The following is a 20,416-nucleotide window of genomic DNA, read 5'->3' on the forward strand; positions in this document are numbered from 1 at the left end:
GTGTTATTCCACTTGTAACTGGTTAACTTGTAGTATTATTTTCACACTTCAAATTTTAACCTGTTCCATATTATTTGGTTTCTTACCTTATTATAACACTTTTGGCTATTTGTTAATGGTTATACTCTTGCTGTTATTATCACACTTTAAAGCTGAATCTGTTTCATACTGGTTTCTAACGTGCTTTAAAGCGTATTGCTCTTCTGCTTTTTTTTTCTTTTTTTTTAACACTCTACATCTGAATGTGTTCTGCATTGTTTGGTTTCTGACATGCTTAGAATATAATTGAGTAAGTTTCCCGTCTAGTAATCATAGGTTTGACGGAACCGTTAATATCACTAAGAGTATTAACACCTGTATTACTGTCACGGCAATTGATACATGATCTATTATCACCAAATAAAGGGCACTGACTTACAACACATCGCAACAGAGACCTATGTGATATAAATATGTTGATTTTGAATATAACATTATTCAACTCTGAGAAACGTCTTCACACTCCTGTTATAGATACGACTATCAGGCCTGCTCTCTCGTTTATCCTTTTGCTTCAAGAACTCGGCTTCAGCCGGTCTTGGTACATAGTTTGCAGTACCAGTTCCATTTTGTGATATCATTAGTGGATCATTAGTAGTGTTTTCACTCATCGACAAACGATGAATACTTCGAAGCTGGTTATAGTGTGAAACAGCTCGTTTAACTGGCGTGCTGTGCGGCGATATTGCAATTAAGGCAGCAAGAAGTTTGTGCAACATTCCAGAAGAGACTGATAATACTCTCCTCAGTCCCACATAATATTTCATTCCTGTATCAGCACTATCCACTAGTTATTGTACTTCTTCAATTCCTGGCCTGCTGTCGCATACATTTGAGGCAAAAGTCTGCACTTCTTCTTTTCCAAATATTGCTTCTACTAATGGACGAGCATTTATTATCGACTGTGATGAGGATGCGGAGAAAGTAGCCGGAATGGAGCTGAGAATGCCGACATCTTCTATGTTCAATTGAACACCAAGGAAGTTTAAGCAAGAGTTAAAAAGTTTAAGAAGTTCATTTGGACCGTTACATTTGAGAGTTCGGCTTCAACCTTTGTTCTTCTTTAGTCGGTCAATTAACTTTCTCTGTATTAGAGTAGAATAGAAGTGCTAGCATCTCGAGGCAGACAAATGAAGGAAAGAGAAATATCTGAAATTTCAAGCTCTCCAATTTTAAACATATCCACATACATATAGTACACAGCTAATACATATAATCATAAAACCAAAGTATATTGAAGTAATTTTAAATTTACGGTAATTGAAGTCATTTATTGTTCAAGTACTCTTCTATTAATTTGAAGATGTATGAAGTGCACTGGGTATCCAAACTGCTGGGCCCGGGTATCCAAGTGTTGGGCCTCGGTATCCATTTGGATACAAAAAGGTATTTTAAAAAATCTCCTGGGTTGTGTAGTATTTGTTTCTGCTTGAGTTTTTCTCCCTAGCATATTGTTTGCTTCGTTAAAGGATAATCTTTCTTTAGCCATGAGTTCCATGATATTTATGTTGTCGTACTCTTTCTGGACAATGAGGAAAATTCGCAGCGTGGTTGTTTCCACAATTTACACAATGTAAAGCATTAGTGCACAAATCCTGCGCGTGGTTTCCAGCGTTTTTATGCAAAGAGACTTTTTTGGCAGACTTTTTGCCCCTCCTATGGTCAACCATTTATGCACTGACGTACTGTAGGAATATACGTATGTACTGTTCATTTGATGTAATAAAGTTTTACATCTGTGGGAAGGACTTGTGAATCGAAAGTTAATATTACCGTGGATGTGGGTTGTAGTTCGTTTGTTCAATTTTTTCTGTAAATTCTTCGTGCTGATGTTACAGTTACTCACATTTTATATCGTTTAGTAGGTCACTGATTTCAATATCTGTATCCACTCCTTTTACTACACCAGTTGAGTATATCACATGATAGGCAATAAAAGCCTCCCAATTATGTTGTGTTAGAATAGTGTGATCTAAAAAATTATTTGCCTCTTTCCCTGAGCGAAATTGCATTTTAACAAACTTTTGCCTATACTATTTATTTTTTCAATTCCTGAGATTTCTGCTTATACTCATTATACGAGAGTGGGTTGATAAGTTCTCAAGCCAACCAAGAAAACAAGTAGATAGGAAGCGAAGCTTGGTATTTTTTATTCACCATATTCCCCTTGTCCTAGCCTTCTTCGGACGTGAAAAACCACTGTTGCGCCATTCCGCCGATTACTGTTTCATCGTGGGATCATAGAAATATAACCAGGTTTCGTCCACCGTTACCAGCCGTTGCAAAAAGTTAGCCTTATCCCCTTGAAATTGGGACAGAGCTGCTTTACTTACCTCCACCCGTTCACACCTCTGATCTGCTTTCAAAAGTTTTGTAATCCATTTTGTCGCGACATTCGTTATACCCAAGACTTTATGGATAACTTTCCACACCCGTTCATGACTAATGCCCAATGTGTCCTCTATCTGTTTGAGCGGGATTCGGCGATTGTCGTGAATTATCCAGTGAATGGCTTCAGTCATCTCGGGAGAGTTCACTGAAAGTGGTCTGCCGCACCTTCGATCATCGTTCAGACCAAACTGTCCACGTTTGAAGTTCGCTGTCCATTTCTTCACAGTGGCATACGATGGTGTCTTGTCCTCCAATGTCGTGACAAGGTCGTTGTGGATCTCCTTCGGCGAGAGTTTCTTTAGGAAGAGGTACTTGATGAATGCACGATGTTCAAATTTACTAATTTCTGGGATGTGGGCTGACATCCTCACTTTGGACCTGAAAAAAAACAACAAAAAATGGTTTAGTCAAACCAAATTTTGCACAGTAGCTTCACAAATTATGAGCCTCATAAACGTATATACATTTTATATCTAGCTTTGTTTGAACTTGGGCAGGCTGAGAACTTACCTCAACCTACCCTCGTATGTTTGCATCCTATATCTTCATTGTTAGATTTTAGCAATACATAATATGGTGCGAGATGATGAGTTTTATGTTTCACTTTTTCTATTTGGATATATGTTATTATTTTTGTAATATGTACTTTTGTTGTTATGCTTTTGAGGATGTAAATGTTCACTTATATTTGATGTGATTTCTACGTCCTCATTGTTATCTTGATTTTGTTCCGATGATAGATCCCTATGGTTATCTGTATCCATAGTCTGTATGGTTTCCTTTTCATCCTTTTTGTTGAGTATTTGTTCATCTATTCTTTTAATAGTAACTATAAAAATACTGAGCATACATCTTCTATGTGGAACAAAAAGTTGTTTGGGATGAACACTTTAACAAACACTGCATAAATTAACTCTAAAAATATACATTAGGAATAAGACAAGAAACAAAATAAGACCAGTCTCACCAATGTGATGGTAAGTTCCAGAGCTTTCCGGGTGATCACTTGGGTTATTATGAAATTTTATACTATCAATTAGTATAACTTGTTATAAGTATTCTCACTGGTATGTGATTACGATTGTCTATAATTAGATTCCACTTTTGTTTAAAATTAGCACTTATTGATAATACATAACTTCGCATAATGTTTTCTGTAAAAGCTGCGTTATATCTCTGCAATCCGACATAACTGGAAGTCCTTGTCTTCTTCACCGTAAATGGTGTGTATCCTTTACTCGCACCCACCATTAAGTTAATGTGCTAAAATGCAGAAAAGAGATAAAGATTAGTGGGTAATTTTATTTTACATTTTTTCCTTTCTCGGAAGTAATAAGAGTCAACTATTGGGTATGATGTTGATTTACTATTTACAGGATTATATCGTTGAAAATCAATTGATCCTTGTCTTGGTAAAGTTTGGAGATGTTAGTAAGAACGTTTTATCAGTAAAAAATATTAATTCCTTAGAACACAAACACAGAAAGATGAATTTTATGTTGTATTTTTCCTTGGCTCCTTCGCCGAATAATTCAGTAATAACATTGACATATGTGGAATATTATTTATTTTTTGAGGTGAAACAAAATCTGCTAAGTTTCCTTTGGTTGATAATAGTTTATTATTATTATTATTATTATTATTATTATTATTATTATTATTATTATTATTATTTTATAAGTTACGTGCTGAGTACAATAAAAATTATATTAGCAATTTAATAGATTTCCAATTTTTTCTAGCCAGAATATTTTTGTATGAGAGAGGAGAAAATCCTGGAAGATTATGTAATTACTGAAGAAAATTGTCTCTGTTTTAACACTAGAAGGACCAAAGGGGTCATTTTGACCCCTGACGGAATTTAAATTATTGTAGTTTTAAGAATAATTATCTGATGACCAAGATATGGCGTCACTTTTACTCGTTTGTTATAACATTTCCATAACTGAAATATCTATAGGCAATTATTTTTAATTTTCCCGAAAACTTAAGTTCTACCTAGAAGGACCAAAGGGGTCAATTTGACCCCTAGCGTTTTAAACAAAGTTATATGAATGAATAGTTTAAATATTTTCTGTCGCTGCTATTTTATGACTTTTTTCTTGCGTACCGTGTGTTTTGTACGACGATGTTCTGTGAAGTAAGAAATGTGCTGTGTTTAGATTATACGTAGTGGAGTAGTGGGTATTCTTTTTTTCAGTGGTATTGCAATATAATATTATGGCGTCGTGTGGCAGAAAAGGACTCACACCTCAGGAAATCCTGGACGATTTACAAAACGCTGATGCGATGAACTCGGGTGGTGAAGATGAACAGTGGATTCTAACTGAAACTGAGGACGATAGTGCTTCTGAAGAGAACAGTGTAGCCGATGAACATACAAGTTCTGGTGGTGAAAGTGATTTTAGTGATATTTCAAGTGAAGAAGAAAGGTCCAACCAAATTCCCAATGACGAAGTTGCTTCTGATCAGACAATATGGACAGTGATGGATGACAGTTCTGCAGGGTCTGGTAGAATCAAGAAACAATGTAGTGCATTACAGGGTAGGTCTTACACCTTATGCCATGCGTAACGTAGAAGATACTGAGGTGAGTGTTTTTAGACTAATTATTGATGATGGGATGATGATACATATAAAAATGTACTGAAACAGAAGCTCGTACCGTACTAAAAGATCCAAACTGGTCGATTTCTCTTGATGAATTAGATGCCTTTGTAGGACTATTGTACATACGTGGTGCAATGGGCATGAGAGGAATAAGTATAAAGTGCCTCTGGTCTAAGAAGTGAGGCTCAAATTACTATGGAAACGTGATGCCAAGGAAGAGGTTTATGGAAATTATGCGATTTTTACGATTTGACTTGAAGTCCACCAGGGATGACAGACACAAGACTGACAAATTTGTCTGTTTTCTCAAACATGGTATAGGTTTATTGAAAATTCGCAAAAGTGTTACAACCCGGATGTCTTTTGCACTGTTGACGAACAGCCATTTCCGATGAAAACGAGGTGTAGATTTATACAGTTTATGGATAACAAACCAGATAAGTATGGTGTGAGATTTTGGATGTTAGTTGAGGTGAAAACCAAATATATAGTGAACAGTTTTCCTTACTTAGGAAAAGATGAACAGAGACCAGCAAACATTCCACTGGCGGAACACGTAGTTTTGCAGCTTGTAAAACCTTTCAAAAACTCCGGACTTCATGTGACCTGTGATAATTTCTTTACGTCGTTACACCTTGCAAGAGAATTGCGAAATATGAAAATAAGCATGCTTTGTACTTTACGAAGCAATAGAAGGGAAGTACCAGCATCAGTTCGCTCTATTAGGAATGAACTGTATAGCACAAAAGTACTCAAAACGGTCGATGACATCACACTCACATCGTATCACTGTAAGAAAAACAAAAACGTCCTTCTGTTGAGCAGTCTTCATTCAGATGTACGTGTTATGAAAGATGAGAAGAAAAAGAAACCAGAAACAATATTGTTTTACAACAAACTAAGGCAGCAAGCAGGAGATGACCTGTGCAGCTATTCTACAAAGTGCTGGATTTGGCCGCCATCAATGCCCATGTTTTGTACAAATGTGCTGCAGGGACGAAAATCTCTCGACATACATTCATTCTCAAATTAGCGGGAAAACTTTGGGAAGCGACAAAACAGAAACGGGTGCGGAACGAGCTAAATTCTGAAGAGTTGCCAGGTTCGATCCCAACCAAGAAACGAAAGAAGTGTCAGATAGGAAAATGTGAGGGCAATGAAACACAAGACATGTGGTTTCGCTGTAAGAAGTTTGCCTGTGTCAAGAAATATGTTGTCTGCTCCATCTGCCCTGAATAAAGATACGGGATTCGTGATGGCACATATATGTTGTTTTCAGGTAGAAAACTCAATAATATGACCGTTTCATTGCTCCTGTACTAAAATTACAATTCCAGCCAGATAGTTGTTTCAAGCTGTTTCATTCCAAAAAAAAATGAACATTCATATTTTCAGAAATAATAAAAATTGTGTCTCTCTATTCAAGAAAAATAGTTTCTTTAGTTATGCATATGATTCAAAATTCCTTTAATTTCAATAAATATTCATTTAAGCAAGTTGCATTAATATTTATTTATTAAAACTTAGTAGGGGTCAATATGACCCCTTTGGTCCTTCTAGTATAAGAAAAACCTTGGTCCTTCTAGTGTTAATGTAGAAGATCGCATTCAAACATGAGATGATTGAAAGTTCCTACTCCTTTGTCACACCAGCAGTGGTACGTTTCTCTCTTTTTAATTCGAAATAATTTTGTTGGAGTTAAGGCAGTATCAATCAGTGGTCGGTAATAGAGAATGATTTCACTTTTGGGCCAGGTTACTATGTGCTTGCGTGGAGAATCTCGAAAAGTGTCAGCAATATCCCAATAAAATTTTCCTGGAAGAACTGCACTTCTTGCTCGCCAGGTGATAAAATCTGTTTTATACCTTTCTGAAATCATGTGCTTGAACTTATGTGGAGCTAATTTAATAGCGACAGATCGTTCCTCATGACATGCACTTTTAGCTGCAGCATCAATGATAGCGCTGTTTGGATCAAGAGTAACATGCGCTTTGCTGAATGCGAAACAGATTTCATATTTACTTTTCGTCAAAGTGAGAAAGAGATGTTTAATATTAAGAATAAGCCAAGAATGCGTTGAATTCAGAGAAGAAAGTACACTCAAAGAATCTGAACAGATCATCGTTTTGAATATTTTGTTTCGTTTAATAAACAATAAAGCTTGTCGTATGGCAAACGCTTCACCCTCATATACGGACATGAATTTCGGAAGTTTGTATTTCAAAGTTAACGATATTTCAGGAATATATATCGCTGCGCCAACCGTGGCGTTAGGGTATTTTGAGGCATTGGTGAAAATAAAGGTAGTGTACTCTTCAAATTGTTTAATGGTAGCTCTCCATATGTTTTGATAAACAGATTGTCTCAACTCTTCATGGGAGATATTGATATAGGTTGATATAATTGATTTCATTTGCGTCAGGTTGGTATAGTAGTCCCAGACAAAACATGATAAGGAAGGTACTTTCAGTATATAACAGCTTTCTCCTTTGAGATTAATATAAGCTTGGATGAACCGTGGTCTATTCTTAATGTATGGAGTTCTCCTGTTTTGTAAAAGTATTTCTAGCCGCTGAAGTTTGCTAATAATGGGAGAATTTGTTTTTCCAAAAGCGTTTATAATAAACTGGTGAGCAAGTTTAGAAAACTTGACCTGCAGAGGACCACAACCGGCTTCCCTTAATAAGGCCCACTGAGGACAAAATGAAGGCTGAGAAAAGATTGCTTTTGCTAAGTTATATAGTTTCTTCCAATTTGAGATAATGGGAGTTGATACTATTGTAGAAAATGCTTCCTTAAGATATTTTAGACACATAACCTTGTTTGATGATTGTAGTCAAAGTAAACGGATTTACTCCTCATTTTTGTGGATGAGAGGCATTTTAGTAAATTCAAATATTTGGTAGATTTCTGCAATAAATGCTGCATGTGATTGTTCCAATTTAATTTCCGTTCCAAGAACATGCCTAAATATTTAATTGTGTTAACTGATGTAATCTTGACTTTTTTGAAAGTGAATATATTGATTGTGATGTGATATATTTCTTTTCCTAATGACGATGATGATTTTGGTTTTGGTCCAATTTAAGTCTAGTGCATGTTGGAGCATCTATCTGTTAATTTTGTATAGATTATGTTCTAGAATTTGAAGACGTTGTCTGATATTAAAAGCTTGAGTACTTATTAAAACATCATCGGCGAGCCCAATAAGTCCATTTAATATTTAGTAAATCAGAAATGTAAATATTGAATAGTATCGGACTTAACTTAGTTGAAGAAGGCCCAATGTACTTTCCCTAGGAGATGAATATGAGTGCTTCAATTTAATGTAGAATTTCCTATTGATTAAGGAGTTGTGTATTATTTGCATCATTTTGCCTGGAATTTTTAATTTATGCATTTTTTTCTACCAGAATATCAAGAACAACGATAGCATAAGCGCCTCGGATATCTAGGGATGCAATCAAAAGAGCACTTCTTGTGAAGAAGGTTTTGAATATGTCCGAACGAAGGAGCGCGGACGTATCATAAGTCAAGAAGTTTTTCCTGAATTCTGTTACATTGAATGAAAGCATTTGAAAATGTCCCAGAAACCACATAAGACGGTTTAGTAGCAGATTTTCAAAAATTTTCATAGCACAGAAGAGTAAAGCGATCGGGCGAAAGTTGTTAGACGTGGTAGTTGATTGTTCACATTTTGGTATTGATATTATTAGTATTTTTCCAGAGTTCCAAATGTGGTTGAAATAATTAAGTAAAATTTGAAGACCAGAAGGTGGAAGATGTTAGTAATGTGAATATACAATGCCATTCATGCCTGGGTATGTATTTTTATGAATATTTTTTTTAAAGTACAATTTCCAATTCTATCATCGTAAAGTCCTTATCCAGTTCTGGATTAGGATTACTGAATAAATAAGGTCCCATGAGTGCGCGATCATTATTTACTCAGCATGGCCTTAATTTATGATGAAAAATCTCAATCCAAGGTAGGTTGTAAGATATTAAAGGGTCTTCGCTGACTGAGTTATAGTTTTTTTTACTTTTTACAAACGTTCTAAATTTTGTAGGAGGTTGTTCGCTCCGAGAGAGAATTACAATATTTTTGCCAACACTGGCGTTTTGTTTTGTTAATTATAATTTTGGATTTTGCTTTCTGTTGTTGATAATAGAAAAAACAGAGTAAGACCTGGTTGTTAGGAACGATCGTAAAGCAGAAATACATTTATTGATACATTTTTGACTTTCAAGATTCCCCCATATGGATTTACAAGGTGACCGTTTGTTTTGATTGGCAATCCTGTTCCTATTGTGTTTATTATTAAAGTTCAAGGTCGTAGAAGTTAATTTATTTATTTTTAAAATGTTGAGTTCTTTATTCAATTGAGGTAAATTGTCCTGTATTATGGTTTGATAACCTGTCCAATTGATGTCGGTTGCTACATGTTGTAATTTTGCTTTAAATATTAAATTATTGGATTGTAATAGGGTAGAAGTATAAGACAAGACATGAGTTCTAAAGATTAACGGGAAGGGTTCGTTGTTACATGGGTACAAAATTGACAAGTTTAACTAGTATTTTACCTCTTGTTATATGGATTACATTATTTAAATACTTTCACACAGAAAGAAAAGAAACATAAACTAAAACAATTAATTGAAAAACACACTACTCAATATATCCTCTTCTTCTGTTTGAACCTACATCGTATTCTATTTTTTCCGGGTAGGTTACTAGAGTACGCTACGCTACTGAACAGTAACTCAACCAAAAACAACAGATGTTAAATTTAATTCAGCGTCGCTAACACTATCTACTCGAGAAGCACTGGCACTAGCCTTCAACTGGCCTCCTTTCGTGGTACATATCACAGGAGAAGGACGTATGAGAGACGCTGCACTGCACAGGGATCCAAAGTCACTAGCAGGAGAGACTAACACTGCCGAAAAATCTTGAGCGTATTATTCCTGCTCTAGTGTAACACTTGGTGACGGTACACGAGACGCATTATACGGTATAGTGATGTGAACAGGAGAGTCTGCTGCCACCCGACGTCCCCGACACTTACACGTATGCGAAGTAATGTTGCTGGTTGCGGAAGCAAGCGAATAGAGAACAGGTGACCGGTAGGCCGGAGATGGGCTCAACGACTACTGCGCGGATTCACGCTGATTAAAAATCAATCGGAAATCCCACGCGCCCATCTAGCACGACCCTACCATCACCCTCAACTTGCTCCAACTGAGCTGCTCCCAACTGGCTCTCAGGTTTTGGTAACCTGTCACCCAGGTGGAGCTCTCTGATTGGCTGAGGGTAATTGTAGGATCGCGCCCAAGGCGCGTGAGACCCCATCTGCTTTATTCTTTTCGGACACAACATGTGAAATTACATAGTTAGCTAAGAGAAATACAACATGTGCAATTGGTAACAGATAGAAGACTCGACAAATTTTTCTCTGAAAACAGTTAACAAGTGCCATATTATCTGAGAAAATGTGAACACGTTTAGGAAAATACAAAAGTGCTGCAAAAGCAGCAGCTAAGAATTCAGTTACAAAGATGGGAAGTTCGTTGAATGCTGTCCGTTGCATGACAATGGAGCCATCTTGATCTACAACCGCAATGGATGTAGGGGTAACATCGACATGGCACTGAGCGGAACAGGTCGAATCAACCCAAATCGATTGTGGTTGTGATCGTACAGTAGTCACAAATTGTAGAAACTTGCGATGTATCACAGCAAAAGCTACAGGATATGAAAGACTAGTCACTGGAGCACACCACACTATATATATCCAGATAACACTTGACGTGCTCGGCGGGAGCGATGTAACAGAGCTAGTGGGCAGGATTTAACAATACGAAGGTATCGGTCATCAATAGTAAGAGTATTTTGGCCATGACCTCAAAAATATCTAGGTCATGCTTACATTTGTTTCAAGTCTCAGGTTTTTATCATTCTTAAATCAAAAGATATACGCAAACTTTGGGTTGCGCAACTTTATGGACACACTGATGCTGGAAACCAGTTCTGCAGGTACTTCTCAAGTTTATACTATCTTTGTTCCAAAGCACATTTTATTACATAGCCTACATCCAGTTACAGGACTAAATTAAAATGTTCTGTAGTGAGCAAGGGTACTAAAATAGGTAGACGGTAATCTATTTGAATACATGTGACAAACAGATAAAAAAAATCTGTGTATAAACTACGAGGGACTTTCAAGTTATAACCGGATTTTTTTTTTTTTTTTTTTTTTTGAATAGAGAAGCCAACATGTGAATCAATTACTGTTCTTTTTCAAGGGACTCCCGATGTACACGCACACACTTGTTCACCCTAAAAAATGGTATAGTTGGCATAACCATTAAATGGTTAATAATACCAGAATAGTATTGCTTATATAGGGACAGCTATGTTTATGGCCAGTAATATCATACAGGTATGGGTATTAAATCCGGGTTATTGTTACCATACATATGTGCAATAGTACCATATTTCTGTATTGTAAATTTAACTATAATCGGAGTTAATAGTCAATATTACCATGCAGATTACAGTACAGCTACATTCCAACTATACCTTTAATGCTCTGCCTACAATACCATATTCGTTCGAATACTATACCGTATAGGTATTGCAAAGATACTAGATGGTTGGACAACAGGTGGACAACCATACCGTATAGTCATTGTAACCATTATATATTGTTGTATTTGCAAGACTAAATTACAGTACCTACAATACCGTATGGCTATTTTAACAATACTGTCGTATTGAGACAACCATATAGCAGGGTAGGTGCACCAAATTTTATACTTGATGTAACCATACTATATTGCTGTAGTTGCAATATTATATGACTATATCTACAATACGGTATGGCTATGTGAACAAGAACGTCTTGTTGAAGCAGCCATGTAAGATGGTAGATGAAACAACCTGCATAGGTACTATAAGCATATTATATTGCTATGGTAGCCATGCCGTATTGTAATATTGAAGATAAAGTATGTTTGCTGTTACCATGTTAGATTGTTGACAGAACAATCTAGCATAGTGTGTGTGGAACAATTTCGGAATTGTTATAGAAACAACACGCATAAACACACCAACTTGATTCTGCTTCATATTAAACTTCACAGAAGATAAGACAAAGGTATTATTAGAAACAGTTCCAGTAACCATTTCAATACTTCTTTAAATGGTTAATGGAAATGTTTCTAATAATACTTTTGTCTTATCTTCTGTGAAGTTTGATATGAAGCAGAATCAAGGTGGTGTGTTTATAGCTATCGTAACCATGCAGTGTTGTTTCTATAACAATGGAACTGAGGTGGTATGCAATGTAGATCAGAAATTACACAGCATTTATAACAACTACTTTTATTTTCCTTTAATCAAGTATACATTACAGAAAAATTAGAAATGCAGCACAGTAATACCAAAAAAGGAACTTTACAATAATGCAGTTATGAAAGTATATAAATCTTTTAATCAATGCAATGAAAATACACAGTTTAAAAAAATAGTAAACCACACATATATTATTATATTAACATACTTTTGATTTACATTTCTTTCTTAATATTTTTACACGCATTTTATAAAATGTGGATGTTACTAAATAACAGTTATTCCAAGTAACTGAACACGGAAGACACATATTGATGATGTGTCCAAATTAGAATTATTTTTCATCTTACAGTTTCAGTGTACATCTGACACCATGTTCAGAGAGAGGAAATAAGATGGCAAATAGTGGGTAAGGAAATTGAGAAGAACTCGAAGTATTCAATTTTGTAATCCATTCTTTTCCCATCCTATTTTTCTCTATTTGAAGATGCTGTCAGGTGTACAACCAGACTGTTAGACAAGATATAATTCTAATTTGGATACTAAGAATTACCCCAATTACATAAACTAGAAGTTTTGATGAATCAAGATTCACTTAATACAATACACATATATACACGGTGATTCAGAACTCGAATTCGCAGGAAAATGAACTTTGAACACCCTGGTCCTCGAAAAGTCCTTAAAACTACAAAGAAAAACGTTCTTGGCAGGACAATCCGCCTCCACCATATCCGTTACGTTTCAACACAAAATTATGAAATATTCAAATTTGAAAGTTTAACTTCCTTGAGCGGAATATGGTACATCAACTTTGTCAATCATAGTAGAGGAGTTAGTGTTCCAAAGTTCATTTCCTTACGACTTCGGTATGCATACAAGCAAGAAATATATTGATTCTAGTAAGGAGCATGTAAATGAATATCAAATGAAATTAAATGCTGATTCATTTCACATTCTAAATTCAAACTTGAAAATTTAGTGGCAAGTATTTGTGCTAAAACTGATTCACACAGAACAGGAATCAGAAGAAAACAAATATATATATGTATTATTCCATTAGACGCAGACTTACTGTTTTACTGATAATGAATATATTATATTACGATTTATGGCTGATTCGTTTTATTATTAATGAATTTAACACTAATGTTTTATTGTTGTAAGATCATATTGCACTTATTTTTAATTTATTTTTCACATTCCTAATACTGATACAATAAATAATTTTTCAACCAAAACTGCTAAGTTTTATCTTAGACAGAAAACCAAGAAGAAAAAAAAATGAGTACAACTTAACAAATATACACAATTCTTTTGAAACTTGGTAACCGTTTCCATTAAAAATGTAAATAATATGAAAAAAATACAAAACATGTTACAAGAGTGCTTTTTTTAAATGGAAAATTTTGTAACTACCATGTAGTTTTTTAGTGTCAATACCTACATCATAATAAATGTGTTTCTTCCTACGTTTGATAAATAATACGGAAACATGCATAAAATAAAGCTTAGAAGATTGAACTGAATTAGTGTTTCGCTATGTCAACTGAATTTTCCTTATCATTTTATTATTACTTATTTTTCAAAAAGCTTTTTGGAGTTGGTAGTGCGTATTTCTAATGTCATTTAATCTCTCAATTTTTTTTCTTTCTTTCTAAAGTGTACCGTATATAACGGAGTACTGAAAAGTTTTCAGAATAGTTTTGCAGCTCGTGAAGTTTAAGCTAGAATGATTAAACTCCACCAAGCAATTCCTCGTACATCCTTTGTGAGTCAGTGCCCTAAGCGGCTTTGTCCTAGGAGGTCGCATTTAGTTTTTAAGCGTATCTTCCCCCAGTTATGCGCTGAGTAACAGCGAAATTGAAGGTGACGATATTTATGAAACTAAGTAAAGCTAGAAAATCTGCTTCAGAAACACATGAAATGTTGAAGTCAACATTTGGAAAACATGCTTTAGGCCATGGTCAAACGTAAGAGCATGTTAAAAGTGACAGAACATCGGTTGAAAATAATGTCCGTTCAGGATACCCGTCAATCGGCATAGGATTTTGTACCACGAAGAGAACATGGGAGGATTACTGTAAAGGCTGTGTAGAGACTTGCTGTAAAGACTGTGAAAAAAATTATACTACTAACTTTCCATCGGATTTACCCAACTCTGCACCGTGTAACATTTTATTCTTCTTCAGAATGGAAATCAACTTCAAGGGCCGAGGATTGAACAGTATACAACACTCAAGCGAAACTGCCATCACGAAACACACGAGTGGAAATATATGCAAAAATTAAACGTGATCTTCTAGCACAAAGTCGCTTAAGCATTGACCACCAAGTGATGCACGAGGAGCCATCTGCCGGAATTTTACTGTACAGACACTGCGGAAACTGGGTACCCCATCATACACATGACATTATTTAACATGATAAACGCAAACAAAAATTTACATTAGATGCCCACACAGACTGGATTACAAACGACACAATTTCACGACGAATATTTCCGTTAGAAGTAATTATTATTATTTTACATTTTCTGAAATTATTTTCTTGGTACAATATGCATTATTTGCATCTAACAATAATACGAAAGTGTTTGCTAAGCAGTAATAAGACTTGTAAGAAAAGGCACAAGGACAAATAAAATACTTAAATACAAGGGACAATAATTAGAACCATCGTTAGCGTAACGTTTCGTAACACATAATATAAACGTTACAATACGAAAGAATATCTACTGATTCATGTTCTATCATAGGTTCGCTACATGTTTCCGTACCTATCTCTTTTTAAGAGTTAATGGCATTTGATTTTCGCGACGTCACGCCTGTGGTTTTCATTCCTTAATACTTCCTCGTAGTATTCGATTTCTCCTAGAACCTTTCCTTATTTTTATAAGTTTAAAATAAAATGAGGAGACAAAATGTATAACAAAGAAATTGGGGCAGCTCCTGCAAGTATCTACATTTTAAGGAGTGAAAATTTTGTTAGTGCACCAAGGATCAGAACAAGAATCGTCAGGCTGACGTCCTAGATTCAATCTTACGTCCAACAGCATATTTTCAACTCTAAATTAGAACAAAGTATAGTTTGATCTCAGTAAAGGTTATAGTAAATGGTTTATGTAATTCAGTGAGATTTTGAATGAAGAAATATTATGACCACTAGCAATGTATTTGCAATCAATAAAAGCTATTCTTTTCGACGTACGACACATCATACTACCATATAATATTAATCGGAATTTAATGGCATCATATGTTTTTTCTTAAGACGGACACCTTCCCAAGATACGGTTCTTGACTTTGACACATTTATATTAGAATTGCAGAAACCCATTAAAAACTGCTTTCATAAATATCTTTTTAGTAGTTTAAACTTAGTGTCACATGACATCCTTCCCAATTAAAAAAAATACTTAGAATTTAAGATGGCAGACAACGATTTACCTTCCTTTCACGCAATATTGTTTAACTTTTGTTTTAAACCCATTTCGGTAACACTAAATCCTTTTCATTAGCAAATCCAAGTTACATTCTTATAAAGGAACCAGAACCCATACAAACTTTTGCGACTGGGTACACGGATTCCTTTTCCAAAGCGGTTTTATATATATCGGGTGTAAGGAAAAGGTAGTACAGGCAGACAGACTTGATTCTACAGCTAAAACGATACGAAAGTGTCTTTATAAAGTTGTCCTTTAAGGCCCCCTTTTGGAAGGGAGAGACCGGTAAAGTTTGGTCGATATGGCAATATCGCACGGGTTGTCGGTAACAAGACTTGATAGCAGCGACTTTGGAATGGTGTTTATCGTGGAGTAGAGGAAAGTGCCGTACTTCAAACGAAGGTACCTAACTTCAAAGCTCTTTGTCATTTTTCTTTTTTTTTTCTTCTTCTTTTTTTAAAAATAAAAGTATGGAATATCGGATGCAGCAAAAGGTCTGAAATGTGGCGGGAAAATGTGAAGAGATGAAAACGTACATTTAAAATGTCAAATTGAATAAATGTCGTACAAAAGGAAGCTTTTTGTGCCCAGATCATGACAAAACATGCCGTTTCAAATCTAGCCATTTTGTTGTTAAAATAAAAAAAAACTGATTTAAAAAACCTTAGATAACGAAGAAGTTTAAACTAAACTCCAAAGCCGATATCACGTGTTTCTACAGAGTACCGCAAGGTGTTACCTCATAGTCCAAATTTTACCCGTCTGTCACTTCAAAAGGGAACCTCGGAGGTCAAAATATCGTAAGACATTTTCGTTTCATTTCAGCTTTAGAGTCAGATTCTGTCCAAGCTGTGCGATCTTTTCCTTACACTCGATATGTAACCTTTTTCTATTCCGAACAAAAAATCTGTATAAAATTTACATAGAACCATGTTTTTTAAAAGTTTAGTTCCTACTTCGGTGGCCATAGGATCATGCAGGCAAAACATCTAGTAGTACAGGAATGTATGCTTCATTGCAAATGCTTTGCTAGTGGATATAATATTGTTTGACTGAAAATCACATGGATTAGGAAACATTTTCTTATGCTCGAGCCCTATTACGATTATGTTAGAAAACACTGCCCCACATGCAACACAAAATCATACCGAAACAGAAACATATATGTTGTCATTATCAATTATCTTATAATACGTAGGAGGCCCTGCAAAATTCAAATTTACTGGTATGCAGATCCACTCTTGCGTGAAAGACAAATGATATGCACAGTAGTGACCGTCATAGCCAACTGTTTTCATTTTCTTACATAGAAGGAAAATGTGCGACTCTTCGTCTAACATTTTTTTTTATATATTATAAAAGTTTAAACCATCTTCATGAATTTCGAACGCTACCATGCAACACTTGAACACAAATCCGTTGTATATGCACCAAGCTACTGACCGACAAAGTTTCAACAACGAAGGAGGTAAACACATTGAAAACAACGGAAAATTCTGATCTTGTGAAAGGTATATCTTTGCTCCAGGTCCAATTTCTTGTTGAATATGAAAACTGTTTTTCTGAAAGAACCTATAACATATCTGCAATTGGTGTTTCAAACCTATAGTTTCTAGAACATTCTTTCGACAATAAGCAATACGGGCAGCAATCTTGGACGGTTGGTGTTTGGATTCATACCTCATACACCATGTGAAAACAAGTGGTCCTATATGTCGCATTAAACGTGGATAGTGAACCATATGATGATGCTTACGTTTTAATGTATCCTGAAAAAAAGATTTGTATATCTCATGATGTTCTTCAATTAATGTACAAAGTAATTCAGAAGTGTTTACGTGAATAACTTTTGATGTTAATATGACTGTTATTTCTCTTAGCAGAATATAAAATTTCCAAACGATATTTTCCTCGGGGATTAAGTCACCCATTATCAAACCAAAGTACCTTATGAGAAATAACATTTCAGCAGCAGACAAATTTAATTTATTCTTTTCAAGATTTTCAGAAGATAAAGGTGCCGGCTTATTTACGTCATCTGGCATGCTTGCAAAGGCCGAAATCCTACTGTTTAAAATATCCATTGTGAAAAGACGTGTTTCGTTGATGTAGTACTTCAAAATATGCATCATATCATAGTTCCCCACCCCTTCCAAAAGATCATGCATCACGTCCACACTGTAATTTTTGGTAACATGAAAACTCGGCAACATGTTCCAAGTGCTATTCTCTTTTACTCCTGTCTGTGAAGCATCTCCGAGAATTACATGTAGTTCATAATTCTCAACGTCCCGCAAATTCCGGATGTTTTCTCTTGACTGCGCCTGTAAATCTGTTTTTGATGTAAGGCAAAACCTGCAAGGGTACTTAGCAGAAAATGACTCTGTAAAGCCAAGAACGGAATTCAATCCAAGATTGTCACCTGTAATAGCACACAACTTAAAATAAATCTGTACTTCTGAACCATTATACATTACACATATACCTTCTAGGAAACGCAACTCTTCAATAAGAATTGAAAAGGTTGTTTTATTACCGAAAGTTTTTCTATCATTTGAATGAAAGAGTAAGGCGAGAAATATGTTCTCTAGTTTCGCGAAAAACTCCGGTGGAATACATGCAATTGTATAATAAACTACCCCTATCTTTTTTGTACCAGCATGCCCACTTAAAGGATTGTTAATTTCATAATCGTCAAAGTAAGGAAATAAAGGTAATATCAAACGATCATCAGAAACCGTTACCTCGTTTCTCCAATGCAGTCCTTGCACACTACTGAAAAGTACTTCAGTCTCTTGATCTGCACTGTTCTTGAAGTGGAGTAACGTTGACAGAACATTCGGTAACTCCAAAAATCGTTTAAGCATTTTTCGCATAGGCACAAACTTTCCAAGCACTTGTAATGTTTCCACCGAAACCTCGCCTTTGTTTCTCTTTGAAGATAATTTCTGTCCAATAACATAATCAATTGGTTTTATCAAACCCATTGTCTCTAACATGCCAAATCGCCTATATTCGGTTTCCAAGCTATAAAATGGACTGGACATTATACTAAACATGTTCATTACTTCAGTTACTGTATTATCATCAACATGATTTCCTCGAAGCGTTTGTAAAATTTTCTCTCTTAGCAGTTGCATCACACTACCGCCCATAAACCCGTGTACCCAGTCGCAAAGGTTTTGTATATGAGTTCTGGTTAAGTTACATTGACTATACAGTTTAGTAATAAAAAGAAGGGCTTCCTCCTTTACAGCCTCACGGTAATCTTCAAGAGAAAAGCTTTCCACAGAAGTTTCAATTGGTATATCACCATTATCAGACAACTGTCTCTCAACATTGATGTGACACACCTCATTTTGGTATCCACGAAAAGGCTGGTTCCCATCACCACCCGTACTTGTTCTTTCGTGTTTCAGCAAGTGTTTGCGTAATGAATTGGCGTTATCAAATTCGCGTCCACACAATGATTCCCCACAACGAAAGGGGCTCATGGCACCTAATTTGTGACAAAATTTTAAATGAAGTAACAGAGACTGACTCGTTCTTAAGTCACTATGACAAACAAAACACTTAGGCATCTTCTTACAAACTAAAAAGAACGTATATACATGAAAAAACTATTTTACAAACTAAATGATTAACGGAAAACAACCTTTCCCGCCATTACACGGTGCTAGATCTTTGATATTTCAGAGATAAGCGTGTTCACTGAAGGAAAATTCTTGTCGCAGTCATTTTCAATTTTGTACATATGTTTCTGCACAAATGTCCACACCTGTTCCGATTCCTTCGGATATTCTGCATCCAGTACTTGAAAGACTTGAATGTGCTATCGATTGCTTTCAGTGGAGTTTCAACTCTGTAGAGATTATCCTCAATACTCACGTAGAAGGCTTGAGGTTCATCTATGTTTGAAGCGACAACGACGGGCATGGGCTGCACACTACATCCAAAGCGCTGCATCTTTAGATGATGCCTTTCTAACTCTGTTTGAAGATCGGACGCTTCCTGTAAGTCATGTACACAGAATTATTATCACGTTACACACCTATTAACACGTTAGCAAATTCCAAACTCCGAAATTCAAATTTCGAAGAGGCAAAGTAGAACTAAGCAGGTACTGTTCTGTGTCTTTTCTCTTGATATTATTTCTTCATTTGTTTGGTCTTTCGGAAAATCTTACTTTTGATGACTTCAATATGTGAATGGAATGAAGGGTCTGTCAATGCTAACGAGGAAAGCATAATTACTATTCCAAAAATATCTTTAATTGAGTAACCAGGAATGAAGTATAAAAATCTAGCTTCATGTACCGCAGTTATGCCCTGTATGTTGATGGAGAAGAATCAACAAAGAAACAGCTGCTAAATTAAGAAAACCAAAGACAGGTCTTTTGTAATGGAACACCAAATCTTGGGAGTTACAGGTATTGTGATCTCAGAAATAAGCTGAGAAGAGGTAGAATATGCTTTAAAGAAAATGAAGACAGGGAAAGCAACTACAAGCTAAAACATGGGTGCTTAGGACCAGAAGTTGTCCTACCGGATACTATGGGATCTAATGAAAACAGT

The 20,416-nt window shown here is 35.6% G+C and overlaps 1 protein-coding gene across 1 annotated transcript; it reads right to left on the reverse strand.

Annotated features, from left to right (window-relative positions):
• Positions 1-17,188: 17,188 nt before the first annotated feature.
• On the reverse strand, positions 17,189-19,423 carry LOC145689631 (uncharacterized). Its single transcript, XM_081763819.1, has one exon. The coding sequence runs from the start codon at positions 19,421-19,423 to the stop codon at positions 17,189-17,191; it is 2,235 nt and encodes a 744-aa protein (XP_081619945.1).
• Between the last annotated feature and the right edge of the window lie 993 nt (positions 19,424-20,416).

Source organism: Thermobia domestica, chromosome 7, assembly GCF_964235325.1.
Source record: "Thermobia domestica chromosome 7, izTheDome1.hap1.1, whole genome shotgun sequence".
NCBI lineage: Eukaryota > Metazoa > Arthropoda > Insecta > Zygentoma > Lepismatidae > Thermobia > Thermobia domestica.